Source organism: Pantherophis guttatus, chromosome 5 (genome assembly GCF_059756535.1).
Source record: "Pantherophis guttatus breed Tessera chromosome 5, ASM5975653v1, whole genome shotgun sequence".
NCBI lineage: Eukaryota > Metazoa > Chordata > Lepidosauria > Squamata > Colubridae > Pantherophis > Pantherophis guttatus.
Window position 1 is genome coordinate 19,526,311 of NC_142067.1, and position 10,866 is coordinate 19,537,176.

The window sequence follows — 10,866 nt, forward strand, 5'->3', positions numbered from 1 at the left end:
AGCGTGCAGTCCTCAATGGAACTGCATCTACATGGAGGGGAGTATGCAGTGGAGTACCCCAAGGCTCTGTTTTAGGCCCAGTACTCTTCAACATCTTCATCAATGACTTGGACGAGGGGATAGATGGGGAACTTATCAGATGCAGATGATACCAAACTGGCAGGAATAGCCAACACTCCAGAAGAGATGCTCAAGATACAGAAGGATCTTGACAGACTTGAACATTGGGTGCTATCTAACAAAATGAAATTCAATGGTGAAAAAAGTAAGGTTCTACATTTAGGCAAGAAAAACAAAATGCACGGGTACAGTATATGTGGTACCTTGCTCAATAGTAGTAACTGTGAGAGGGATCTTGGAGTCCTAGTGGACAACCATTTAAATATGAGCCAGCAGTGTGCAGTAGCTGCCAAAAAAGCCAACACAGTTCTAAGCTGCATAAACAGAGGGATAGAATCAAGATCACGTGAAGTATTAATACCACTTTATACTGCCTTGGTAAGGCCACACTTGGAATACTGCATTCAGTTTTGGTCGCCACGATGTTAAAAAGATGTGGAGACTCTAGAAAGAGTGCAGAAAAGAGCAACAAAGATGATTAGGGGACTGGAGACTAAAACATATGAAGAACGGTTGCAGGAACTGGGTATGTCTAGTTTAATGAAAAGAAGGACTAGAGGAGACATGGTAGCAGTGTTCCAATATCTCAGGAGCTGCCACAAAGAAGAGGGAGTCAAGCTATTCTCCAAAGCACCTGAGGGCAGGACAAAAAGCAATGGATGGAAACTAATCAAGGAGAGAAGCAACTTAGAACTAAGGAGAAATTTCCTGACAGGTAGAACAATTAATCAGCGGAACAACTTGCCTCCAGAAGTTGTGAATGCTCCAACACTGGAAATTTTTAAGCTGTTGGATAACCATTTGTCTGAAGTGGTGTAGGGTTTCCTGCCTAAGCAGAACTAGAAGACCTCCAAGGTCCCTTCCATCTCTGTTATTCTATTCTATTCTATTCTATTCTATTCTATTCTATTCTATTCTATTCATATATAGCAAAAATGGCATGAGTTGGTGAGTTGGCTTGTAATTCATTTGCCCATCATATCTAAATCCTCAATTTTTTCTAGATTACTATTATTACTACAATTAGAATGTTAAGAGTAGAAATGAAATAGAAACTGTGTGATGAGAATTAGATGTACAACCCTATACATTTAAAATGTATTTATTTTGAAATATTTATCCCAGATGTCTTTTAAGGAATATCCTCATATCATCTTCAGGCTCCCAAATTATATTTTTCAAAATTATAAATTAGCAAAATAATGTAATCTTATCTAAAATGTCTGGGTGATCTCACAATATTTTGAGTAAGAACGCAAATATCTTTCAAATAGTCCTGACAATGAGAGCTCTGTCTAAATCTGGGCTGAAGCAGTACACAATTTTAACTTCTGGGTTCAGCATTCATTCAGACACCCTTTAGGCAGCAATATATATTTCAGTAACTGCAAAATACAGAAAGCTAACTTTTGTTGCATTTGAAAAACTTTCTATTCTTTCGGCTACAAGTGGAGTTATATTTCCAACTCCTTCCTTTTGCTGTTTCACCTATTTAGGTGCAATCCTGATAGATATAGGAAATACGCAATTTTAATTTAGATGTGATTTTTTAAAAAAACTAGAAAGTTTTTCTTCCTGCTCCAAATAGTTGCTGCAAGAAGAATTCCCTTGGAGTTCACCCCCAACTTTCTTGAATGAAAAAGTTGGACAACTGATTAAGCCTGTATAATTCTGTTCAGATTGTGATTCTTGCCCTTCCTGCCTACCTTATTCTTGTCTTTTTAACAGACTACTAATAATAAAACAGTAAAGTTCTACTTACTCTTCTACAGGACTCAATACAGCTAGAAAGAGGAGAAAATTGGACTGAGCAGTGAAATATGAATGTGGGCAGAACACTAAAGAGGAATGATTAGTTAGATCATTATTTATGATGAGCAGTACCTGCTGCATGAGGGGGAAGATGCAAAAGGTGGAATGAAAGATATGCTAACTTGAATCTATTAAATGATTACATTTAAGAACAGCTCTTAACTTTCAAAAACCATCAAGAATAGCATTATGTGCTGCCTGGAATGCCCACATCCCTGTAGATAAACAACCAAACTCTCATTCCACTATTGGTGCCAGATAAAAATCTATATCTTCTGAAATAAATTTGGACTGATCTTTTACCAAGCAATGAAAGTAAATAAATCCATCTGTAGCATATGTATTTAGAGTACAGTGATGAAAGAATATGATCCAATGCTTCCATAGACATCTTATTGCATTACCCATTCGAAGCAAAATTCTGTATATCTCTAAATGTCTTGGAAAATCCAGTTCCCATTCATGCGATTTTTGAAATATTTTAGTCCAGTGTCATAATACTTTTTTTTGTTTGTTTATTTAGAAAGTAGAGTTCTAGGTCAGTCTTGTATTAAACAAAGGTTTACCCATAGCAAATAGTAGAACCTGACTTGTGGGGTTGGGGATTTTATTTCATCAAATGTTGAATCTTATATCTCTATTATTACAGATGATGAGTTGTTACCAAAGCAACGTGAAACAAATTTTAATAGATGTATTTTATATCCATACCATGATATAAGACACCTCCAATTCTGATGGCTTTCTGTGGAAGATGAGAAGATTAGATAGAGGATACCACTAAAAAAAGAAATGACCTGAAATTTGAAAAGAGGGTTAGTGCAGGGGTGTCAAACTCGATTTCATTGAGGGCTGCATCAGGGTTGTTTGACCTTGGGGGCCAGGGTGGGCATAGCCAGGGTGGGCATGGCCAGCTTGACATCACTCGTGTCGTGGGCATTTGTGGTGGAGCCCCATGTAGAGAGCATTGCAGTAGTCCAGGCGGGAAGTGACGAGTGCTTGAGTGACCGTGCGTAGGGAGTCCCGATCCAGAAAGGGATGCAACTGGCGTATCAGGCGAACCTGATAGAAAGCCCCCCTGGCCACGGCCATCATATGCTCTTCTAAAGACAGCCGTGCATCCAGGAGGATGCCTAAGTTGCAAGCCCTCTCCGTGGGGGCCAATGATTCGCCCCCAATAGCCAGCGATGGCACCAGCTGGCTATATCGGGACGCCGGAAGCCACAGCCACTTGGTCTTGGAAGGGTTGAGTCGGAGCCTGTTTCTCCCCATCCAGGCCCGCACGGCCTCCAGGCACTGGGACATCACTTCAAGGGCATCGTTGGGGTGGCCTGGGGTGGAGATGTACAGCTGAGTGTCGTCAGCGTACTGATGGAACTCCACCCCAAAGCCACGGATGATCTCGCCCAGCGGCTTCACATAAATGTTGAACAGAAGGGGCGAGAGGACCGACCCTTGTGGCACCCCACAAGCAAGATGATCATCCCAAGAACCTCATTTTCAAAACTAAGCCCATTAAGTTCTTAGTTTTGAAAAAGTATACATGTTTATGTATTTTTTTTTTAATTTGATTTATATGCCGCCCTTCTCCGAAGACTCAGGGCGGCTTACAATGCGCTCAGCAATAGCCTTCATCCTTTTGTATATTTATACAAAGTCAGCTTATTGCCCCCACAAACTGGGTCCTCATTTCACCTACCTTAGAAAGGATGGAAGGCTGAGTCAACCTTGAGCCTTGGCGAGATTCAAACCCTGCACTAATTGCAGGCAGCTGGTCTTAATAAGCTTAATAACAGGGTGCCTTAAACCCCTGTACTACCAAGGCTCTCTTATTTTTATTAAATTTTATTATTAAATTTTTATTTAAAAAATTTAATAATTTTTTTTCTACTATCTCGTATAGTAGTGGTTCCTCTTATATAGGAGCAGTGGTGGCACAGTAATTAGAATACAGTATTGCAGGCTAATTCAGCTCAGTGCCAGGAGTTTGACCGTCACTGGCTCAAAGTTGACACAGCCTTCCATCCTTCTGAGATCAGTGAAATGAGGAGCCAGATTGTTGGGGACAATATGCTGATTCTGTAAACTGCTTTAAAAGAGCTGTAAAGTACTGTGATGCAGTATATGAGTCTAAGTGCTATTACTATTGCTAATGTTGACACCGTAGCCATTTAGTTCAACAATTTGCATATCTTGCTCTACAAGTATGGTGTCTATACAGATTAACAAGAGTTAACCAAGAAATTCTATTAACTCTACATTTATTGTCTTTCAATTTTGAAATGGATTATCTAGGCGAATCTAAAACAAATACTGAAACTAACTGCTCAAACTATGTTTTTTAAATGAATTGCTGAAACGAATTGCTGAAATGAATTCTAAAAATTAACTGTCAGAACAAATTGCTGAACTATCTCATGGTAATAATCTCATGGGAATTTATTTTTATCATGGAAAGTCAATCTGCCATATTTAGTGTAGCTTATGACCTGAAGAGAACATGTCCTGATGTCTTGTTCCAAGAATCATTGTGTTCGGATTGTATCAACTTCTGCAAAAAACAGTCTACCAATTGTATTAGCCATGAAGAGTAGACAATCACCAAAACATTTTGATGGCAAGTGAGGAGGGTGCAGAAGTAGGTGGGGCCAGGAGTGTGTGCTGTTATTTTGCTAACAAGGGATGGGAAAGAGAAGGATTGAAAAGTATTTTCTTTATGATGCAAAAAAGCAAAGGAAAGTCTGCTTCTATTTCTTAAACAAGAGTCATTCATGTACAAACCAATCTTGTTGGATCTTCCTCAAGCACTTTGTCTTTCTGCATTCTTTTACCGTACACCAAACTTCAGTCATTGGAGCACCTACTGTGAATACACTGGAGTACCTAAAGTATAGCTTTGAGGAATCGCTTGCCTCAGAGTCTTGCTTGGCTGGGATTGTTACTTGGAACCCTGACCCCTACCTTAGTTCCTAAACTCACTATGGCCTCAGCCATCCTCTCTGCATTATTTATCTCCTTGTTCTCCGAGCTCAAATGTAAAATTTTTATCAAACTCTGTTTTTAAAAGTACACACCCAATAATTCCTCCCAAAATTAAAAAGGTGCTGTGCATTGGTCAGGATTGTTTTCAAAAATATGGGAGTGACCAGTTTCTTCCATCTTTTTTATTTCTTTACGATAATGCTTTATGTTATATTTTTCTGAGGTTTGGTCCTCAAAATGACAGGAAGTAATGCTTCTGATTTTCAGTAGTTGTGACTGGAGTTAATATGCAAACCTATTCTCTTAGATATTCTTCAATCATTTTGTCTTTCTGCATCCTTTAGATCAAACTTCAGTCATTAGATTACCTATCTTAGTTCCTAAACTCCAATGGACATCACAGATGTTTCCTCAGCCATCCTGTCAGAATTATCTCTTTGTTCCCCAAACTCAAATGTCCAACTTTACCAAACTATTTTTTTAAAACAATAGACACCCAATAATTTTCCTCAATTTGAAAAGCTGCTCCTCTAAAATGTCTCCTATGCTGTTCCTTGGTCAAGGTTATTTTTTAAAATATTGCAGTGACCAGTTTTCCTTACCTCCTTTTTCTTTCTTTATACTTTTCAAAATGGCAGGAAGTAATGCCTCTGCTTTTCAGTAGTTGTGACTGGAATCCCAAAGAGTTGCTCCCAGATCTCAAACATGGTTTCAAAATAAATTATAAGACTATGGAACACGATTTAGTGTTATCTGTTTTTACTATGCCATCGCTTTATAATTTGTTTGTAGGCCCAGTTTAAAATGTTGCTGTTGAAATTTAAACGTAAACATCTTGAGACCGATCTGTTTATATGAAGAGCCTAGGATCATGTGGTGAGGCAGTCTCTAGAGGCTCCTAAGTGAATTATGATATATAATGGTGGAACAACCATGAACTGTTAATTTTAAGGAACAGCAACAAGAGTTTTATATAGGGTGTAAATATAGCCCATGCTAATTGAGCCTCCAAAGCAGAATCTTCATTTTTCGCAACTGCAACAGCAGAGCAGAACAAATATTTAAGTAATTGCTACATCAATGTGTTGCCTTTGTGTCAGTCATAAAGATATCAATTGCCTTAGCAGTGACAGGCATAACTAGTTCTTAAATTACCTCTATTGAGATCACACACACACAAATCTAAACATCTACCTACCTTTAAACTACTAAAAGTGTAATAAAGGTCTACTAAAAAAAAAACCCAAACACTTCAGAAGCTTCATCATGGTGTTTGTTCAACTTCCAAAGTAGACATTTGAAAAGCCAATGTCCAGAGGTAAAACTTAAAATCAAATAAAGTCCCAACATTGGCTTGCTTTTATATCTTGAATGGATGCCTTATGGATACTTGAACTGCTAGTAACAAGCAATTAATGTTAGTTAAGAGTCTTTATACTACTTGTAAATAGACTAATTCCCACTGAAAAGTCTTGGCTGAATGGAACGTCCAGACCTTTTCTGAAAGCAGCTGTTGAATGCATTTGCCATTAGGAAAACCGTCTTTTATAACTTAACTTAAACTCATTATTTCTTGTATCCTCTTGTAGAATGAAACCCACAAGACTTCTCTCTTTTCTGCATTTCAGCCCTTCAAATACTTGAGGGCAACTATTGTGCCATAACTTCCTGTTTTGTAGGCTGAACATACTTCCTTATATGTTTACTCCTTTCATATCTGTTTCCCTGGAGTCATTTCATATCTTAATTACTTTCTTCTGTACATTCAGTTCATCAATGTTCTTCCAAAGTTGCAGTGCCCAGAACTGAATGTAATATTCTTGGAGTGGCCAGACTTCCAGAGGGATTATGACTTCTGTTCTTGGCCCAGTCCAAGACCTCTCAATGGTTATGCAATCATTGTATTGTTCTGTGGTCTCACTTTCAGCTTCAGCAAAACCTCAGATCATTTTTGCCCGGCATAGTTTCCTTCATCTTATACAGTATTATACTTCTCCATAGTGGTTCCCTCCCTCTGGAACATTACCCCCATAAAGATAAGATTGGCCCTCACCTTGATACTCTTTCAAAAGGCCTGCCTGGATAGATGGTTTGCCAGAGACCTTGGGTAACAGCTGAGTGATATATAGCCCATCAAGTGGATTGCTTGATATGGGGAGGGATAGGTAAGGACTTGTTGAGTTTTGTATTTGGGGGTTTTAATTCTATAAGCTGCCTGGAGGTATTTTGAGTGAGTTGGTCATTTCTATAAATTTTCTTAATAAAATAAATAATACTTAGTTTTTCCTACAGAATTGTATATCAGGTTTCCCTGTTCAAATTCATCTTGCAGGTTTCTACACATTGCTGCAGTTTGTCATGCAGCATTGTGTGTTACTTAAACCTTCATTCAATCCTCAAGAGAGTTTTACTGTTTGATAATTTTACTGTGTAAGGTCTCTTCCATGCTATTTATCACTATGTTGAGCAGTACTGGATCCAGGATCTCACTTGCATGTGTGGTAAGACAGGCAGTCAATAAATTTATAAATACTATTTGAGAAAATTATATTATGTATACTGATATATAATAGAACACATTATAACATGTATACACCAATGTTAGAAGTTGAAAAATTATGATTATGTACCGTATATCTAAATAATATTAGTAGTAGTACTGTATTTAAAATATATTGACCCAGACAATACACTATTCACCAAGCTTTTATGGATGTAAAAGAAAAAACTATTTAAAAAACCTATTTAAAAAATTTAATAAAATAATAATGGCCTGGATTGACTATAAGAAAGCATTTTATTCTATTCCACACAGCTGGATTCAGAAATGCTTAGACATTTTGGAATGTTGAACATCTAACTTACAATAGATACTATAAATACCACACACAGTCTTCTCTCTGATAGAGAGAAGTTCCCTGAAGATGGGCTCCAGCACAAGTCTGAAAGCTTGGAAGACAAAACCTCTGGTCCCAGTGACCAACCCAGATTAGATCTTTCAACTTCATCCAGGGACATGTATATTCAGCAGCAAAAATAATTGGGAACATTAGGTTGAAAAAGTTATTGAAAATGAATCATGCAGAAGAAATTCTATTCATACTCCCACCAAATACAGAAGATGCAACATAGTTTTATTGGCATGCAAGCAAGCATGGTATGGTATTATAGCTTGGTGCTATGACTTGGATCAAAATGGTGAGAGGGAAGACAGTCAATCACTTGCAGTGCTTGAGGTTTCTGCTACTTTCCTTATGCCTCTCTAATCTGGACTGTTTGAAGAGGTAACACTTGGGGGAATGGTTACCTTGTACTACCACATTATGCACAAACACACCCTTTATTCTCAAGTTAATATTTAACTATAATTAACAGTCTTTGAAAATACATAGCAAAAGTATATTTAGAGGCGAGGAAACATGTATCAACCATTAACAACAGTAAAAAACCACATCATTGAGTGCTGTATCATCACCAAGGCCCTGTGCATCCTCCATCCTTGTTCTCATCCCACATATACCATTTGATTGGCAGCTCTGGCTCCATGGGCCAAATTTACCCAATGTAGTGCCAAAGCCTCTCCGGCCAACACCATCACTGCATTTGAACTTGATGTTGTTAACTGCTGTATCATCAAGAATTCCTTTACGTGGTTCCACTCTCAGAGAATAAGAAACCAAATAGCTTTTATTGCAGAATAGGTTTCTGGTCCACGTTCCCCACCTGCCAAAAAAAAACAAAGATAGATAAGCATCCTTTAGTGTCTAAATTAAATACTTGCCATCAATCCAAGAGATTCAGGCAGAATGGATAAAATCTTGGGCTAGGAACCAAGTTAAAGTCTACTTTTTGCTATCATTGCATAATTCTGGGTCAAAATTTGATAGTCAACCTAATTCTTTGGTCCTATTGTAAAAAAAAATTAAGGAAAAGAGTCTTTTGGCATCTGGCATAAACTCCTAGGAAAAATGGGATACAGAATTCTTCCCATGACCTCTTTCCCAAGACTTCTCCTAATCAATGTCATGTTCAGAATCCTTTACAGCAGAGGTTTCTCATACCGCAAATTGTCTTACACTATTCTAACCACCATTTCCCCTGAAAAAAGACCTTTTCCTTCTATTACCCTTGAATGAATGAATTACCCACTAGTGAAGAAGTAAATCATTATTCAGCTAGCAAGTCCCCTGTGGAAATTCAGTGCCTCGTTTTCTTATTGGATGTCTGAGTTCTTTTTTCAGTTTCCCTTGTTACTTTACACATGGTGTTCCACAGGAAAACAGAGTTCTTCCTCTGGCTGCCATGTGGCCCTTCCCCATGTTTTATTTGGGGGAAAAGGATTGTGCAATAAAGAAAGGTGAATCAACATCTCAAATGTCCAATGCTGCCCTTATCCTGATTTGAGGCATTTTGATTGCTGAGACCTTCATTTGTAATGAACTTAATTAAATAATCTGATCAATAGGTAAAAGATATTGCAAACAATATACAATTACTGTTGAGCAGGAATCTGGAGAAAGCGTAGAAGGTGTCTACATGCAGAGGCATCCATTATCCCTACAAACTTCTTAAGTCATGGAAAGTCACCAGGGGAACACACAATGTCCTGAGACAACCGAGACTCTCCAGTGTCCTTAAAAAACCACCCAAAAGTACAAGAAGTATCAAGAATATCTCTAGTTAATTTTGAAGGAATTGGGCTTCAGGGAAATAGATATGAGGAATGGTTGGAATCATTGAGTATGTTTAGTTTACAAAACAGAAAATTATGGGACAACGTGAGTGCTGCCCACAAGTATTTGAAGGGCTGAAATGCAGAAAAGGGGGAAGGTTTGTGGGTTTCATTCTACAAGAGGATACAAGAAATAATGAGTTTAAATTATGAAGATTTTCCTAATCTTCATTAGGGACCCTTTGCTTGAGAGATTGTAGACTCTTTGAATATAGAATAGTTACACCACTGCGCAACTCAGGAATACAAACATTTCTCATCCATGTCTCAGTATCAGCAGCTCATTCAGACAGGTCATCTCCTCTCCCAGTCTTCATGACAAGGAAATGAAATACGAGAAGAAAATCAGTTACTCACGGTCCAACTCTAGACTCAATTTCTGTGCCGTCATCACAGTACAAGCGGATTCCATTCAGACCTGTATTGTCAAGAGTCCAATTGTCTTTTTCCACCTAAGAAAACAGGACCTTGGTAAAGTTCTAGATCAGCCTTTCTTCCCTTGCTGTCCTTCAGATTTCAATTCTCAGAAATACCAAGATTTACCCATAAATATTGGAAAATGAATTGGATCAAGATTAGATCTGCCACACAATATTCCACTCCAAACTCAATACATTTCTTTAATTATAGAATTAAAAATGTAAAGCATCAACATAATTACTTCTTGATTGCCTTTCTTGAAAGATAAAATGAAGAATTAATTTCAAGAGAATATTTAGAAGTGAAGGAGCATCAGAAAAATACACTTTTACCTTCAGGGAGAAGGCGTTAGCATAGCCAGAAGAGCAAAATGAAATTGGACCCCATTCACCCCAAGAACTCCCATTTGGCACACTGAGCACGGAAGAATACGTTCGAGATTCGGTATTCCACAGGCAGCAGGAGATAGTCAAGAGAAGAGTGATGCTGGCAGAGAGATCCATGGAAACCATTCTGCTTCTTGAAACAGAAAAGTCTTTAGAAATTGTAGCATCCTAGAAACCAGAAATCAGTCGTAAACTATCCGCAGTACCACCCTTATGAAATCATGCTTTTCAGTTCTTTTGTTTTGTGGCTTCCCATCACCCTTAATTCCAGGGAACTGCCTGGATTTGATCTTGCAGCTTTCTTGGTAAGATTTTACCAAGAAAGGCCTCCTTCTTGGAATGAGAGATGAAAAGCAGGCTGTTCCATGAAATAAGGGAGAAAAAATGGATAAGTAAGAAATGTTTTAACGATGC

The 10,866-nt window shown here is 38.1% G+C and overlaps 1 protein-coding gene across 1 annotated transcript; it reads right to left on the reverse strand.

The window, feature by feature from the left end:
• Positions 1-7,692: 7,692 nt before the first annotated feature.
• Positions 7,693-10,603, reverse strand: LOC117659962 (vitelline membrane outer layer protein 1-like). The gene is made up of 3 exons (XM_060686158.2): positions 10,399-10,603; positions 10,004-10,098; positions 7,693-8,637 (listed from the first exon to the last, which is right to left on the reverse strand). The coding sequence occupies exons 1-3, from the start codon at positions 10,576-10,578 to the stop codon at positions 8,346-8,348; spliced, it is 567 nt and encodes a 188-aa protein (XP_060542141.1). The 5' UTR covers positions 10,579-10,603; the 3' UTR covers positions 7,693-8,345.
• Positions 10,604-10,866: the final 263 nt, after the last annotated feature.